Source organism: Odocoileus virginianus, chromosome 14 (assembly GCF_023699985.2).
Source record: "Odocoileus virginianus isolate 20LAN1187 ecotype Illinois chromosome 14, Ovbor_1.2, whole genome shotgun sequence".
In the NCBI taxonomy this organism is placed as follows: Eukaryota; Metazoa; Chordata; class Mammalia; order Artiodactyla; family Cervidae; genus Odocoileus; species Odocoileus virginianus.
This window is the reverse complement of record NC_069687.1, coordinates 59,475,968-59,495,034: the sequence shown is the minus strand read 5'-3', so window position 1 is coordinate 59,495,034 and position 19,067 is coordinate 59,475,968. Positions and strand designations below refer to the sequence as shown.

At 34.7% G+C, this 19,067-nt stretch overlaps 1 protein-coding gene across 1 annotated transcript in view; it reads right to left on the bottom strand.

Moving 5' to 3' along the window:
• Positions 1 to 19,067, bottom strand: part of FCHO2 (FCH and mu domain containing endocytic adaptor 2) — a 130,527-nt gene that overhangs the window by 20,096 nt on the left and 91,364 nt on the right. The window contains 7 exon segments of the mRNA XM_020915936.2: positions 284 to 416; positions 770 to 925; positions 4,581 to 4,692; positions 8,967 to 9,096; positions 11,883 to 11,986; positions 16,390 to 16,484; positions 18,939 to 18,981. Coding sequence (XP_020771595.2) covers positions 284 to 416; positions 770 to 925; positions 4,581 to 4,692; positions 8,967 to 9,096; positions 11,883 to 11,986; positions 16,390 to 16,484; positions 18,939 to 18,981 — 773 coding nt within the window.

Sequence of the window (19,067 nt, the reverse complement as noted above, 5' to 3'; positions counted from 1 at the left end):
AGGTATTACATTAAGATTGATATGCTAGTCTTTTCAGGTGAAGGACATATTCATATATTTATATTTACTCAGTATTTTAATTGGTAATAGGTGGTGAATTTGATCAAATTGGTCAAAATCTCCATAAGCTTATTAAAAGATTTTAAAATTTTGAAATATCTTTGCATTGCTCAAATGAACTTCATTTTGGCTGTGACATGTTATTTAATGATATGCAAGATTCTATTTGCTAATGTTTTAATTGGATATTAAAATATTTTAATGTTAATGATATGATACTTACCTGATACTTTAATACATCTACATTATAGTAAGAAGCAGCTGGATTTTGCTCTGATAGCTTCTTGAGGTAGACAGTAACAGCTTGCATGTTCATCCAGAAATCTTTTGTGTTAGAATCACACTGTGATGGATCACTGTATGTATAAGAAATATTTTCATTATTTTATTTATCTTTATTCTCTGCCTCTCTGTAGTAATTTGGTGACTTGGGAAAGACTAGTAGAAATGAACCAAAAGGTATGATAGAAAAAATTAAAGTTAGGGGATAAAGAATGGTACACAGTAGGAGGCTGCCTAAAGGATGAGAAGATGTACAGCAGAGAAGAATTTAACAATAACTATTACTACCACCAACACACATAAGACAAAGACAGCAAAAGTCTAATTAATAATTTTGGTACTGTCTTCAAACTATTATTGCTTCAAAGAAGAAAGAAAAAAATCTCTTAAAAAAGGAATTTCACCTTCAAAACAGAAGTACACAAACCTGAACACAAGTTGTGCATTTGGAAGAATTTGTTCTAGTCTGCTGATATTTTTCACCCTGAAGCAGAGCACAGCTGGAGATGGATTACTGGTGAAGACTTTAATAACTCCACTTGGAAATGATATTGTCATGTCACCAGTGATTTTTACAATACACCTGAAAGTGGAGATTGTGAAAAATTTAAACAGTTTATAAATAAGGCATTTAAATCTCCATTTAAAGCATATTTAGTTTAAAAGGGGCTTTATTTATATATACAGCATTTTATCATAATTATGGATGAATCCTTTCTTAATAAAAAATGATTAATTGTGAAATGATGTATTCATCTAACACCAGTCTTTCCTAGAATTAAATTCCAAACACAAATGGAAGCACACTGATAATGTTTGCTCAAACCATCCCCTGGCGATCTCATAAGGCCACTGCTTCCCTGGTAACACTATCTCCAGCTGTAGCTATTTTCCCCTCCAAACCCTACGAAGTGCTGGGACTGACGGTGGCAGTGGTAGGTGCCTTGCTTCTCACTGCTTCTTACAACTATATATCCTTTCTTCCTTCTGAAAAACGTTCTTTTGAAAGAAGAACCAACTTCTTTTGAAAATTCAAACCATCAGATTATACTACTATCACAACCCTTCAAATCATTTTCAACATTTCATTTCCTGAAAATTTCAGCTCCTGACCCACTGTCAATCTGTTTCTGTACCACTACTCCTATCATAAATTTCTAGTGATTTCAATATCCACACAGATAATCCTCTCAATACTTTGGTCACCTAGTTCTTCAGCCCCTTACCCTCTATGATCCTGCCTTCCAGCCTACCTCAGCCACACTTCAGCCCCTCTATCATCTCAGTCTGACTCCCCACTGATCAGCTAGTGGGGAGTCACTTCCTATGTTTCTAAATCATTCCGTCTAGTACTGCATCTCCAACATCATCAAAAATCTCTATAATCCATGTTCCTTCTAGCTTTTCCACTAATCTTCACTCTTCCTTCCCTTCACATCCTCAGTTTCCCTTCCCCTGAGACTCCATGGTCCATCATCACACATACTCCTTGCATAGCCCACCTCTTGGTTCTCTCTCACTTGACTATGCTTGCTTGGCAAATGTCTTAACTGAATCCTGCTCCTCACCCCCTTCTATATGGCTGAACGTGACTAGAGAAAAACATATAACTATACAGCCAGAACTCTCAATTGGAACCCCTTTAGTATTGGTATAGGATATTCGACTACATTCATATTTCCTTTCTCCTTTAACCTGTAAAATATCACCCCCTCCACCTGCAGTCAATGACTTTCCTTTAAATTTTATGAAGAAAATAAAATGAGAAAAGAACTTCCTCATAGTCTCACTGCTAAAATCCTAAATCTCCCTTAGGCTGAAGTCATCTATACCTTCTGCCTTCCCTTCTATTTCAACAGATAATAAGTCTATGCACCTAAGGTTAATCCTGTCACTTCTGTCCTGTAGCACACTCATACTGAAGAAATTCACTCATGCAATTGTCCCCTTTCCCTGCAGGTTCAATTTTTTCCATAAATATTAGATTTTTCCCACATGCATACTGAAATGCCTATTATCTTTAAAAAACACAAAAACTAAAATTAATAAAAGCCTCCTCTGATTTCTCTCCTGCAACTGCCCACTCTCTCTGCTTCTACTTAGAGCAAACTATCCTAAAAGAACTGCCTAACATTTGCTCTCTCTGAATACAGCTGTCTGTATTTGCATCATCTCCCGCTCCTGAGTTCCCCTGAAGCAGGCTTTCATCTCCACCAGTCTACTAGAGCTGCTCTTGTGAAGGTCATTAATGACCTCTATGATGTCAATGATCAATTTTTCTTGACCTGACACCTGCCTTCATGAAAAGAGTTTATTCACAGTTTCTGGGACACTGCTCTATTGGTTCTCTCCTCACCTCTCATATTGCTTGCTGTCCCAAACTCCACTGCTGATCATTCTTAGCTTTGTTTTTAAACATCAGTGTGTGTGTGTGTGTGTGGGGGGGGGGCAGGACTTAAGTTCTCATCAGATCTCTTCTTTACATCCTAATGCCCCAGTTTTAAGTGTCATGTACAAACCAGTAACTTCCAAATACTTTCTTTCTAATCTGAACCTATCTCCCTAACTCCAGAATCATGCATTCAACTATCATCAACATCTCCACTAAGCTGTCTTAATAAGTACTTCAAATTTAGCAATCTACACCCTCAAAAATCTTGGCAACTCTCTTTTCAAAATATACTCAAAACTGCCATTACCACTCACCATCTCCTCTGCTAACACCCTTATACAAATAACCATCATCTCTCACCTGGACTCCAGTGGTTAACCCTTTCTCTCTGCATCTACTCTGGCTCCTTCTAGTTTATTCTCCATACAGCAGGCAGAGCGCTACTTGGAAAATATAGGTTAGTAACTTATCACTTCTCTACTCAAAAGTCTTGACTTGCTTCCCACCTCACCCAGAATGAATTGCAACCTCGCTATCAAGGTCTACAACACCCAGCTTGGTCTGTCCTGTCTGTGAACTTATCGTGACCTTCCTCCTTGTTTACATCTACTCAGTGACATGGTTTTCTCTCTCTGCTGTTTCCTGAATATTTCAAGTGTGCTTCTACCCGAGTCCCTTACACCTCCTAGAATGCTCTTCACTCAAGTTACGTGCATGGCTTGCTCTTCCCTCAATGTCTTTCACACATCTACTTAAATAAACCTCAAAAAGGTTTTCTCTGACCATTTTATCTAAAATAGTAGCTGACTGTTGTTAACTGTTTATCCCCTTAAGCCGATTTATTTTCTTCATAGCATATTCAATACCTCTACTTTTCATAAGTAACATTATTCATTCAAAACACATCCATTCATAAAATATTTGAGTGCTTACCATATGTAAGATTCTGTTGTAAGTGCTGAGGATACTTTAGTAAACAAAAATTCTTCTCTACAGAGCTTACATTATCTCAAGAGAAAACTAATACACTTTCTTTCATAACAATGAAAACTTATAATAGTCTTACACATATTTACCACTAAAATATTTAATGAATGAATGTTATACATGAAAAATGAAAGTGATCATTTACCTGAAGATCATTTTCTTAAAAGTAAGAGGTTAAACTAATCCTTCAAGAGTCTGCTGTAAATAGATAATACACTGTATGTCTCTCTTGCAAAAATCACACTTTCACCAAAGATATACATAAGGTGAAGATTCAGAGTTCTATCCCCATCTAGGTCAGCTGCCACAATCCTGTTCTGCTTCTGCTGCTTCAGTCGTGTCCAACTCTGTGTGACCCCATAGAGGGCAGCCCACCAGGCTCCCCCGTCCCTGGGATTCTCCAGGCAAGAACACTGGAGTGGGTTGCCATTTCCTTCTCCAATGCGTGAAAAGTGAAGTCACTCAGTCGTGTCCGACTCTTAGCGACCCCATGGACTGCAGCCCACCAGGTTCCTCCACCCATGGGATTTTCCAGGCAAGAGTACTGGAGTGGGGTGCCATTGCCTTCTCCGACTGTCCTGTTCTACAGATGTGTTAAACAACAGATGTGTCACACTGGTCATAAAACCTGGCCAAAAAGGTACATAAACTAGAAAAAAGCCAACATTATTGATTATAGTGGTTTCTTACATCTGAAAGACAATCTCTAAATGACTGTATTGGGTAGCAAAAAGCAAGTAAACAAGTAACAGAAAACCCTAGCATACAGAGAATCAAAAGATAACTCTCAAAATTTACCACCAAGTCCCCTGTCCCCTGCGCGCGCGCACACACACACACACATCTTTTAAAAACTAACTTGGTGGGATCTGCCCCTTTAAAGTAGGCATTAACAGACTCTGTGAGGGCAATTGCCACAGGCAGGGTGTCTTGACTTCCAAGGCTGACAGGACTGGGACCCCGTGACACACCTAGAATAAACACAAGTCACCTGTTAATCCCACAGAAAGGTATTTACTGAATACCAAGACAGAGTGGAGTCAGAAGGTTAGCTTGTCACAATTAACTCTATTACTGGTTTCAAAGATGCCCCAAGTATAAATCTGGTTAAAAAACAGAGCATGAAACAAACTGGACAAATAAAAAGTCAGGAAAACATGTCACACTTTTAATTGAATGACACAGAAGGGTTGGGTTAAGGAATGTCAGAGGGGAAAAAGCTCTTCACATGAAGAGCTGAAGTCACTAAAATATGGCTTCAAAACCATTCAGATATTAAATTCTCTCAGGTTCTACCCACATATATAAGGTAATTAAACTGGATTTTTCTACTTAAGGGATCTGTATCCATTAGGTACTTCTAAATGAGCAATGTAATGTGATCATTTACTTATCATTGTGTCTGTATGTGTGTGTGTGTGCGCGCGCATGTGTGCACATGCTGAGTCATGTCTGACACTTTGCAACCCTATGGATTATAGCCTGCCAGGATCCTCTCTGTCCATGGGATTTTCCAGGCAGGAACACTGGAGTGGGTTGCTGTAATTCTCTTTAACCTCTTCTTTGTCTAATGCTTGTACTATATTCCCATATTATCCTTCCTTGAAATATGACTAATAACATCATTTGGGTATAACATTCCTGACATAAAGTTCACTTAGTAAGATACCTTTAGAGACAAATCATACATGTTTTAAAAGCATAACAAAATGTAAACAAATTCAATGCATGTGTATTTTAAAAACCTATACAAAGTATCTGGTTTTACTTCATGACAGAAAAATCCCTTCAAATAGTGCACTGCATTTTTTTTTTCTTTACAAATGTATTCTTCTCATTTATGCCTTACCATTATTGCTACTGATTGGAAAGTGGAACATTTCTTTTAACATATAATTTATGATGCAATTTTGTAGAAATAAATCAATAATTATTCATTGTTAAAAAAAATAACCTAGATCAACATGTACCTCTGAAATTTAAATGTATGCTTTTTTATGTAAACATTATACAATGTTCATAGCCACCAGGTATTTTTATTTCAATGTGAGTTACTTCGTGATACCTAGAATATTATTTCTGACAAAAATCAGTTTTCTTTGCCTTGCAACTAAACTTAGTATCCTACAAACAATGAGAAAGAGCTTTTGTTACCTTTAGAGGACAGGAAGATTTTATAATGTTAAAGATTTTGACATATTATGATTTAGAAAGTTCTTCATAATTTAAAAAAAAATGGCTCAGTGATTAAAAATACACAGAAACAGGAACTGCTGTTTCTAGGTCACTGGGAAAGTAAATCCTCCCTAACAAGAAAACTTAAAATTTCATACAAAAATAAACTCAGTAATAAAATGTATTCACAAAATCACAACAGCTACTATTTACTAAGCACTAATATATGCCAGACACTTTGCCAAAGAGGCATGGAAGAAATGGTGCCTTTCTGAACCACAAGTAGTTTTTTTTTGCAAATCAGAAACATACTTTGTGGGTGATAGGCTGAGTGATGAAAAGACATGAAAATGTGTCTGAAGAAGTGTTTATGACCCAGACAGGACATGGAGGACCTTTAATTTTATCCTTCTGGCACTAAAAGCCACTGAAAATGTTTAAAAGAAACATGATTATGTTTTTCATTTTGCAAGATCACTGAACACAGTGAATCCTGGATTGAAGATACAAATGACTTGACAGGGATTCAAGATGAGGTGAGAGATAATTATATGAAGGGCTTGATCAAGAGGCAGTAGTTTCTAGGATATGTGATTACAACTATGCAAACACACATTCATGCAGTGGGAAAATTTCACTGTAAATCTAAATTAGTTCAATTTCTTAAAAAATATATTGTTCTAAACTAGAGAGTCACTAGAAATTCAGTAAAGCATATTTTCAGAGAAACAAGAAGGCAATAGTAATCTTTTATTAGAGAAAATTATATTTTCCTAAATATGAAATTAATCTTTTCCCTTAAATAATATACAAAAGTGAGTATTTACACACAGTCAGGGGTAACATTAACGTCTGCTACTGCTCTGACATTAAAAATCAAAAGAACCTAACAAAGTTATTCTTTTCAATTATCCAATTTGGGCATACAAAATGACAGTTCTTGAAATAGTTTCCCCATAAATTGTAAAGCCTGTTATTGAAATACTGGTGAGAAGGAAAAAGTATTGGAGAGTTAGGGAAAAAACTCAAAATCTACTTAACATTTTTGCATATCGTCCATTTTCCATTTTTTTTTCCATACTGCATGTGCATACTTAAAATGTTTGACATAGGAAATATATACTTAAGTCCCTAAAAAGTCTAAATGTGTACTGTATTATTCAGAATAACTCATTGTATAGAAATAATTCCTTGGATATTCTTTTTAAGGATAATATGCATTCTGACTTAACTGTTGCGTATTTAAACACTGTATGTGTTTTGAAAATGCACACAGAGAAAGCTGAAATAAAGAGTACCTACCTTTGTAACAATCAATGAATATATTTTTGTGGAATTCCTTTCAGCTCAGGAGTGAAAAACAGCTGCTTACCCCCAACTACTTCCTGCCTCCGTGCCTCTAACTTCAGCTCACTGTATGAGTGGTTTTTGTATGATAGCCTTTGCTTTGGATGTCTTTATATTATAGTTTTCTTTACAGTCATTTGTTGTTTCTGGTTCTTTCCTAATCAGTTTTTCTCTGCTTCTGATAGCTCCAGTGGTAATATTTATTGTTATATCTTAATAGGAAAGAAGAGCGGGGGAATGGAAGAAATGCAAAAATACTGTATATTTTTATAATTTATCCAGTATCATCAATAGATCCTGTATAGAAACTGGACATAATTAGTACAAAATTGAGATAGTTAAACCTTAAGAGTTATTCTTGATTTCTGAAACACCATACATTTCTGGAAAAGGAAAAATTGGGTAACAGTATTTTAGATATACTTTAGGATCATTAGTCAACACATACATCTGCTTTCGATACAATACCTTGTGAAGTTTCACAGTGCTTTTCAATTTCAGAGAGTGTCCCAATCAAATTATCATCTTCTATCATATTTAAATAAAACAAAATATTGCAGGAAAAGAAAATACTTTCAAGAACAAGAAGAATCAAAAACTTAAATCTGAACAGACAGCTGAATAAATATCACAATATAGAAAGAGAACATTTTAGGCAGATTCAAAGAAACTCTTGCATGAAGTCCATATTACATCCTGCATGCCTGTACCATCAATGCCACCTACTTTGATTCTCCTATTGCCAGTACTGGCTAAAACTACATACAAATATTTTCCAACTCAATTGAAATTAAAGTTTCCTTTACAAACAGAAAACCTTATGAATTATCTAGGTAATGGGAAAAGACTAAAGCAATTTTGGTAACTCAGACCTGCTTGATTTCTAACAGGACCCATCTATGTTCTTTACGACTAAAACACAGATTCTATGGAAATAAAAAGTAAGAAAACCACATATGCAAACAAAATATAAAAAGAAAATGCCTGTTACAGCAAACAGAAATACTTACTGAATATATTATTTACATAAAGTTGGAAAATGGAAAAAACAGTATGCTCACAAAGGTATATAAAATAAAATAGTAACACCATGTTCAGACATTTAGAAATCAAATCGTTTCTCTCAGCCTGTACCGCTCATGCCATTTTTATAATGGATACACACAGACGATGCACTTCTCCTGAATTTTGACAAATCAAATTCAGTATAATTAAATCAGCTTAATTAGAGTTGGGATTCTGAAACTTAACATGCATCAGAATTGCCTGGAAGGCCTATTCAAAGATTGCTAGCCCCACTCCAGAGTTTCTAACTTGAGTTCTCAGGTGATAGACAGATGCTGCAGGTCCAAGGACCACACTGCAAGCACAAAGCCCTCTTTCTTTTCACAGAGTCAACTGCTTTTTAAAACAAATTTTTTTTTAGGAATGCAAATATCAACTCATAGTAGAAAGTACCTCATCATATTTTGCCTTCAACTGTATTCATATTGGGCAAAAGTTTGTAAGTTTGATGCATTCTTAACAGTGCTAATCATGATTAAAATTCTCAGATAATATAAAATGTGAAAAAGAAACAGAACTATCATTATTAGTTTGATAATGCCAGGTGTGTTTCAAAAAACCAAAATGTCAAATGTTAAAACTTTACTATCATCAATCAACCCATCATATTTATCATGCACATGCTAACTTTTGCATGCAGTCTGCGATACTTACTTACCTACAGTGGGGGTATTGGCAGCACTTAGCGAAGCGGAAGATGAGATGGAGGAAGAACTTTCTGCCCGCGCTAATGGAGCAGCAGGAGGTGGGCTGGCATTAGAAGTTACAGGTGGGCTGAATGGCCTGGGCTTAAAAACAAAATGTCATTTACCAAAATGCTCACACAATCCCCCAGTTATCAGAAAATATTTTTAGGTTATCAAGTAGGATTAGTTTTAACATACTATTAACAAACCAAATTTATTGTGTTTCTTAAAACTCACAATTAGATGCCATAGAGCTGAAAAGACTATTTTAAAATAATCCTGTCAAAAGAATCTTTGTATATAACACTTTTTCTGTATTTTAAAAAGTGTACTTAAGATAGATTCTCAGAAGTTAAATTATTAAACAGTATGAAAGCTTTTCATACATAGTGTCAAACTGCTTCCCATTTGGGTAACTCACATTACCCTACTGCCTATAATAATATAAGAGAATTTTTTTTTTTTTTTCACTCTTGCCAACAATGAATAGATGAACCTTAGAAGGAAAAATAATACTTTAAAAAACTTTAGCTAATTCTATAGATAAAAACAAAAGTGTCATTTCTGTCTTATGAGCTGTCTATATTAGCTTTGCCTGATTTAGTTTGAGGAGGTCTTAGTATTATCTGAGCTTTCACTCTTTTTTTTATTTGAAGCAAGCACTTTCTTTCTAAATATTGTTTCACTTTTGCCATTTACAAATCTGTCTACATAATTCACTGTTAATGCCTCCTCACTGAGAAAAGTTTACCCCATTCAGAGGAGAAAATCTTAATTCTATTGTCTTCCCAGTTTTCTGGTTAAAAAAAAAAAAGATACAAAAAATATGATTCTGATTCATTTATCTTTTACTTGGTGGATGGATTTTTTCCTTCCAAATTCATAACTGTTTCAATAATACATTAACAATACTTCCTGAGGTGTTTCACTTGTAAAATATAGAATACTGAACTTAATTAAAAACAACCCTTTCCTGCTTATAAAGTTATGTGAGTTAAGTATTTACCTAGTGCCTACTACATGTCAAATCATGGGTACTGGATACAAAGCAGTGACAGACACTGTTTCTGTCCCCAGTTATTTGAAGAATGTAAAAACAGAAGGCAGAAAACAAACCAACAAAACCAACAATTTATAAACACTTTTATAAAAATTAGATTATACTGCCTCAGATGTTTTATACTTAGTAAAACTGTGTCCCCAAATAACTGATACCAAATAAGGTATTAGTTCCAGAGAATGGATTTCTGATGACTCATTATTATGGACAGCAGGTTAAAAAAATACAGTGGGGTAAAAATGTGGCTGTGGATGTATACAGATGGAGGTGGTACAGAACATGAGGTGTCAGATGTTATGTTAAGGCATCGACATAATGTATTAAGGCATTAGTAGACTATTAAAGATATGAAATTGGCTAAGACATAGTACAGTGAAGGGAGCACACACAAAAAAGTACAGCCGACCCTTTAAATCGTCTCTAGGTTACTTATAACATCTAATACAATGTAAATGGCAAGTTTTCTGGAGGTTCCCCCCACCTCAAATATTTTTAATCCATGGGTGCAGAACCCACAGAAATGGAGAATCAATTGTGGGTCAACTGTATGTACAATATGATCTATGCACTAAATGAAATATAAAAAGTATACGGGTATAAGGAAGAGAATGACAGAATAATTAAATCCACTGTCCTCATAATGGAGTGGGGAGTAAAGATCAAAGAGGGCTTTAACCTAGGTGCTGATATTTAGCAGGATCTTAACGAGAGAGTGCAGTTTCCTACACAGAAAACTAAGGGGCATGTCAAATAGAGAGCGCACAATGGAAACACTGATGCACAGAAAAGCATGATGCATTTGGGGAACAGTGGGTCGTTCTGAGTGACTGGTGGGCTTCTCTGGTGGCTCAGCTGGTAAAGAATCCGCCTGCAGTGTGGGAGACAGGGGTTTGATCCCTGGGTTGGGAAGATCCCCTGGAGAAAGGAAAGGCAATGCACTCCAGTATTCTGGCCTGGAGAATTCCACGGACTGTACAGTCCATGGGGTCGCAAAGAGTCAGACACAACTAAGTGACTTTCACTTCACTTCACTTCTGAGTGACTAGCAGGATGCAAAGAGGAGAAAGCTGGACAGTTGGTCTGGTAATGCAGGTTGCTGAGGCAATTTTATAAAAAGTCCTGTAGATTCAGCTAAAACATTCAATACATGGATTATGGGGTAATACTGCAGATGTGTATCAGGGGAAAAGATTAAGCTTGACACTCAGAAATTTAATTCTGGCAATTAAACTGGCAAGTAAAAGATGAAGTAAAGCAGAACAGATTGAAGGAAAGAAAACTAGTTTGGGAGAGCCTGACTCTGAATAGAACCCATAAGTTTTCTCTCATGATCTGGCAACTTTTGAAGACCAACACCTTTCTTTTTTTAAAGCAATATGTACTTTTACAAGTCAATTAAGTGATGTGAACTCCAGATGCTTTATGTATAAAATAAAGAAAGCTGGACTATATGTCCACCAGGACTCCCTTAGCAGAATATTTCTAGGCCTAAGAACAGGCCACCATTTCTTCCTTAATATTTGACTTTAAGCAGAATTATATGAAAACTGCTTAATTATGAAACAGTGGGTCTGAACTGTATTTTCATAATGTGGTAACTTTCTTAGGAAATGAAATCTCTTTCTCCGGAACAACAGTATTGCTCCACAGGTATGATCACTGAGATAATATAAGAAAGTGAAGGAAGTATTAGCAGGGAAAATTTCTCTGTGCTGTGAAGACTTGAGTAGAAAATGCCAAGGATTTAGCAGTAAAGGAACATATAGAAAAATATCACTTGCATATTAAATCAAAACACTTATAATGAAAAAGAAAACTGAGTACCTACTATTTCATTAATCCCACAGAGTTTGCCTGAAGTAAGCTTTGGTCTGGAAGCAGGCCTTGGAGGTGGAACAATGGTGCCTACAGAAAGAGGAGTTGTGGGCCTGGCTGGTGGGTAGAAAAGGGAATTTGAAGAAAATCATTAATACATAGCAATCCTTAGATAACGATTCCTCTGTAATGGAATGTTTTTAGGATTCAAAGCTCATTTTTCAGAAGTTCTTTTTCTCAGAGTTACCAATAATATTCCTGAAAAAAATGAAGTTTTCAATAAAACTGACATACAATTATAAATTATATTAGCTTTAATTATTTATACATATAAAAATTAAATCTAATGAGGTAAAAATAAACCAATTTAAGGCCTAAGGTCTTTAGTTTCTTGCCAATACTTGTATTTTACAGTTATGTAAGACCAAGCCTTTGAAGCAACATCTTCAAAGCAATAACATGAGCTCTAAATAAAATACCTACCTTAATCAAACTTGTAATCTCACTTTTAAGTTGAACTACACTGTGCCACTTTTTGGTGACAATCAAAATATCTTATTAGTTTACAAAAACCTTCCCCAAATCACTTTAATTAATTTTTGGCAAACATAGAAAATTATATATTAACTTCCTAAATCCTACATAAATTTAGTGTTCAATGTTTTTCAACACTATTTGCAAATGTTGCAGTTTTAAAAACCAGAAATACAAATCTCAGTAATCCTAATTAAAAATAACTCTCGGCATGACAGAAATTAATGAATAAAGTTCAAGTGTATATTATCAAAAGTTACACATGTATTAGCATAATCAAAGCAAGAATGTAGAATAGAAGCAAATACATTTAAATAATCTTTAATTAAAATGACCTTCAAATTCTTTTGGTACATTCTAAAAAGTGGGGCTATAATTCAGATTGAAGAATATATCTCAGTAAGTTCTGTAAGTTTACAATGTGCCATGTTAAAAATATAAGAAAGTGCCTAAGCGCGTACACAGAGAAACAGACAGTAGAGCTGAGAACTCATGGTCAGCAATGGAGGAGTGTGAGGCAGGCACGTGGGGGTGGTCGGGAGAGACCCAGAGGAAAGGCAGTTACACAGGACTGGAAGCAAACGCACGGCGTACGGGGTTCTCCAGAAAACAGGTCACGTGGAGAGAGAGCAGACGCAAGCACAGTTCAGGCTGCTTGAGGAAAACAGCAAAGCCCTGATAAGAGATCAAGTCTAGCAGCTGCCATCTTCCAGTCAGCACCAGTTCTTTCATGCTGCACCCTTACCTTAAGCTGAACACTGGAAGAAATGTGAACCTAACCTGAGGGCTGGAATACTTCCTTGTGCGATGACACATTTACTTCAAAGATGTGTTCATTATCAACGAAACCAGCAGCGACCAACACTCAAGCTACTTCACGCTGGTGAGAGGGCTTAACAAAGCAGAGGTATTAACACTTGAAACTTCACTACGGAACAATCCAAGCCTGGTAGGAGTGTCAAGTTCCACTTCTTCAAATAATCAGAATTTGCTTTTTGAGAAAAACTAACAGCAATTTTAATTGACTTTACTGTTTATAAATTAATCTATTAATTATAAGTTATATTCGATAAATTATAAACAAATCTATCCAAAGCACCAGAGAACCTGAAAGTATTTTCATTTAGCTTTACAATGCAATCTCTGGAGTACCTTCTGGGCTCCACTAGTAATTTTAACAAGTTCATCAGTAAAAGAAATCCACCAACTTTGCAACCATGAAGCAGAAGAAAATTTTTTATGTTTGCTGGTGGTGTCATCACAGCAGGAGAGCAGAGAGGGTTGGTGGAATAGTCTGGTAATGGGTTTTCTAGACCCAAAATCTGACCTGGTTTCAAGTAAACTGTCAATTATCACACGGCCCAGGAAATCAATCTGGGAGAGAAAAGAGGAGTTCCTATTTTGTTCATTAAGAACAGCAGCAATAGAAGAAAGCAACTGAGAACTAGAAGCAACAGGAAAATCCTAAAATTAGAATATAAATCTATACAGCCAAATAGTTCTTACTTCAGGTTAGTATTATTTTAATTGCTCAACAACAGAAAATTTTAATAATACATGGAACAAGACAAGGAGCTCAAACTTAATATTAATTGGGGAAAATAACTACAAGAATAAGGAACTAAATTTAAGGCCCAAAAATATATAAAGCCAGAATTATTCTTGTTTTCCCAGAGGAGCAAAAGGTAGTGCTGAGAGTCAGTAAAAGTCTAAAAGATTTAGCAAGGTGTCAAAGCGATGGTGCTAGGTACATGTGTTCCTCAACAAGTGGTAAAACTGAAAACTGTCACAGGAAGTAAGACAGGCGACATCAGTGTTGGAGTGGAGATGGTCTATACTAGCACTCATCAAAGGGGAGGCAGGTATGAGATATTTAAATTTTATATACATGCTTTTATTATATATAAATTTGTATGTAAGTTATACATATATAGCATTTATAATCTATATGGTAGAAAAAGCAACTGAAAATACTTCTATACCAAGCTCTAAAAATACAAAACACTGAAAGGTTTAATGCTGTCAGTTACTAGCTGATAGGAATTATTTTCTGAGACTAGTTCAGCTGAGATGGAGTCATTAATGAATTAACATTCTGGGGGGACAAAGAGAGGAGGGAATAATGTGACAACTTGGCCCATTCTAAAGTGAAAATGGGTTATTGGTGTAGATAATGTTAAAATAAAGGGGACATGTACTGCAAAAAGAGGGGAAAGAAATTTAAGAAAAAATGCCTATTTAGTAAGTTCATTTACAGCCAGTCTTATGAAATAGAATCATCATAATGTATTCATCAGTTTTATCAATAATTGCATCCTGTCCAGGTGAAGACCTAATAATAATTATTGCACAGCAGAATGACTCTTTTCAACATCACTAACATTCATTGAAGGGAAAATAATATTTTTTAGACTTAATAGGAAGGTTTTAAAAGGCATATCAAAATAAATTTTAAAATAAGCAAAAAAAGTTTAATCACTCCCGACGTACTAAACATCAAATGACAACTAAAGTATCATTTTTTTGTTTTACCTGAAGTTGAAAGTAATATGGGGAAAACATTCTTTAGATGGTAGCAAGAGGAAAAGAGCAATTTTTTGAAAAGAAAGAGATTGTGCTAAAGAAAATAGTGAGAAACAATGGTGGAGTTATGAAGAAATTTCTGTATGATGGAAACCTCTGTAAGAACAGACAATGTGAAAATTTTGATTAAAGATAAAAAACCAATTCATAATACTAACTAAAATTAGGAACTTCATTCTAAAAACAAAATGACACAGTATTCTGACATTTTTACTAAATAAAAAGAGACCTTAATACAACTTCAGTTTTTCCCATACAATTATTTTACTTATAAGATCCATTAGTAAGATCAGTTTCCTAAAAGTGAACAGTAAACAAAAGCCAAATGAGAAAGGCTATAATGCCACTTCAGAATATGTTCAATTATCTGATGACTGGTTCTTGCGCTTCAAAATTCTCAATTGTTTCAGTTAAGGTTGCCTAAAATCCACATAATTTCTAAAACTAAAAAACATTAGTTTCCAAACAATCCAACTGTAAATACTAGTGTTTATTTTAGTACTTATAGCAAAGTGTTTCAATGTGGCTTACTGTTTGGTTAATCTGCCAGAGTATGATGAATTGAATGAAGATTTTGGAATTAGTAAAATCCAGGTTTGAATCTATGCTTCATTTCCTACTTATATGGTGTTAGAGAAGTTCCTGATCATCTCTGAACTGTAATTTTTTTCGTATATAAAATACTGACAATAAAAAGGACCTCATGCAACACTTCCTTAACTCTAAATACTGTACAGCATTTCTGAAATCCCATAGAAGTTTGAAGATCAACTTAAAGTGATTTTATTTTCCATTTTTGAACAAGCAATTTTATTAAACATGCTTTGATTGTGGACTAATGGGATTTTATATTTTGAAGAAAAGAGGAATTTAATATATTCTTTCCAGAAGAATAACTAAAATGCATTCATTAAGTTCTTTCATGCACTTCTTGGGAAGTGCTGATGCCTTTCTGGAAAGCAGTTTGACAGTAAGCATCAATGGGCATATCTTGGGACTCCTAAATCTTGTATTGATAAATTATTATAAGGATATGAGACATGTGGACAAAATCTGTTATATCTATGAATGTCCGTAACACTAAAAATTAGATGCAATTTGAATGTACATCAAGAATGGACTAGTTATATTAACACACATCTATGCAGTTGAATACTAAAAATTATTATTTGTGCAGTGATATACAAAGGGAAAAAAGTTGGTTTTTGATGAATTTTTACTTTAAAGCCATATGGTCTTTAACATAAGTTAACAAATCAGTATAAAATTACTTTTATATGGCAATATGATCAGAGGACAAGCTAAATTGTTGATAGTTAAGTACAACATAGAAGTAATAGATAAATCAGTTAGAAAAAATAACTGCTGCATTCCTTTACAGTTTAAAAAATGAATATATTTACCTGATGATGATGATGAAGTTAATGAAGCTGAAGAAGATGAATCAAGAGATGGTCCAAACAGGGGGTCCCAAGCAAGTAAATCACTGGTCCCTTTCCTATCAGAACATTTTAAAAATAAGCATTTTAGAAAATGAGCATTTTATTAATATAACATCTAGGAATACATTTCATAGAAAGAACTACAACAGCAATATATATGATCAAAGAACTGGATATTCTGTCAGTTGAATTTATGAAGAACTTAATTAGCAGGTAAATAGGTTTAATAAACTGTATTTATCAACTGCTATAAACAGAACCTACAATAACATTATGTGAAGTTCTTAAGTGAGAATAGCTTAATCCCTACTAATTAAATCTTGTTATATTCTAACAATCATAGGAGCTGCCAGAATGGAAATTAATTTCAGTTTTACAAATGAAAAGCAGCATGGGGAGTCTAAAAGAGCTGCTTAAACTCACGTAGCTAACTCTATGGCAGTGTCAGATCTGTGAATCCACATCTAGAACCCAGTCTTGGACAGAAATTTCTTAAGTGACATGAAATCAGAGAGAAATTTTATAAGGTCATATTTATTATCGAAGATGAAGAAAGGGGGTAAAGGACTTTTTAAAAAGTACCTTTTATGTACAGGGTGGTGGCCTAAGCCCTATGTATATAAATGACACTACAAACTTCAATGGTCTGACCACTGCAGTAGATCACGCACAGGCAGAATTTCTCCCTACGGAATCCCTGCCTGGGCCACCAGATGTATGGGTCATAGATGCCCTTTTATGAGAGGTTACCAAGACTAACTACAAAATCAAGAGCATGAACATTTTCATTTCAGAAACCTCAACGTGCTGCATAACCAAAGATTTTCCTCCACTAACCTCTTGGAATCCTCCAAACTGGTTACTCTCAGGATTCCAATCTTGGCTCTTCACTTTTTTTTTTGGCTCTTCACTTTAATACAAACTTTTATATAAATGTTTCTCTTTTTCATTCTAGTCATACCCCTTTTAAGATGCTTAATCTCTATTCTGAACACCTGACCTTTGTACCCTTTCTTTTTTAACTAATTTTCCCAACTTTAGTGAAGTATTCTTAACAAATAAAAATTGTATATATTATGCATAAAAATAAAATTAATCCTCATTTTTAAATAATTTAATGTATCAAACTACCACTATTTAAAATATTTTTTAGAAATCTGAGAAAACAGGCCCACGATAATAAAATTACAATCACTTGATAAGTAGAGATCCAATATCGCAACATGTATCCACATGGAAACACACTTATGATAAAGTACAGAATCATAATTGCATAAATGATTCCTGAAAACAAAGTCTTAAAACACTAAACAACTTATCTTTAAAAATGAAAAATCAAATGAATACCACTGGTGTGCTCAGTTAGTGCTTAGCTTTGAAAGTTTCCATTTCAAACTATCCATTTAATTAAGTCTACTTTTACTCATGCAATAAATATTTAAAGTATTCTTACTAATATAGAAGTGAGGGGGAAAACCCATGCAATACTGGCTTAAAATATTTTTTCTTTTTAAGAACAACTGGCAACACGTCCTCTCTCCTTTATCAACTTAACTGAAACACTTCACTTTGAGGTTCATAAAGTACACAGTCTATTTTACAAAGTCACAGACAAAATTGAAGGAAAAGTGAGAGAGTTTCCATGAGAATAACTAGCTGAAATATAGACATGTATGCTGCTGTATTTAAACTGAATAACCAGTGTCCCACTGTGCAGCACAGGGAACTTTGCTCAGGGTTATGCGGCAGCCTGGATAGGAGCAGAGTCTGGGGGAGAAAGGATACATGTATATGTGTAGCTGAGTCCCTTGCTGTCCACCTGAAACTGTCACAACACTGTTAATCAGCTATACTCCAATATAAACTAGAGTTAAAAAAAATAGACGTGTATGAATTTGGGATGCTATCATTTACTTAGAAGCAGCAGTGAGGACACCAAAGCCAAATACAGTTGAACGGATGTTTTTTTAATTATCATAGAAATAAATACTGTCAAATGAGAAATAATTTAAAACACCTAAAAACTCTGACATTTCACAGCTTAGGAAATGGGATGACTATAGAACAGTCTTCTAGAATTAAAACTACAGAGAAAGTAAAACTCTCTAGAAAGAACAAAAGGATACTTAAAATTTAAATGTAGTGGGGAGGAAAGGATTAATAGGTAGAGGACATAGGATTTTTAGGGCAGTGAAATTATTCTGTATGATACTATACTGATGGACACATGTCATTATTCATTTGTCAAAACTCACAGGATATATACAACACCAAGAGTGAATCCTAATGTAAACCATGGACTTTGGGTGGTAACAATTTGTCAATAGAGGTTCATCAACTGTAACTATGCTCCTCTGGTGGTGGATTCTGACAGTGGGGGAGGTTTGGCATATGTGGAGGTAAAGCGTATATGCAAAAACCTCTGTACCTTCCACTCAATTTTGCTGTGAACCTAAAATTTCTCTAAAAAATAAAGTCTATTTACAGAAGATTTTGAACATAAAACTTACTCATTGGATGCAGCAGATGGCTTTGATTTTGTTAACTCTTCACCTAGTTAAAAAGTCAAAATATTATGAAAAAATCCAATAAAATATTTTAATGTAAAGAGAACTACTACACATAGATCAACTTTTAAA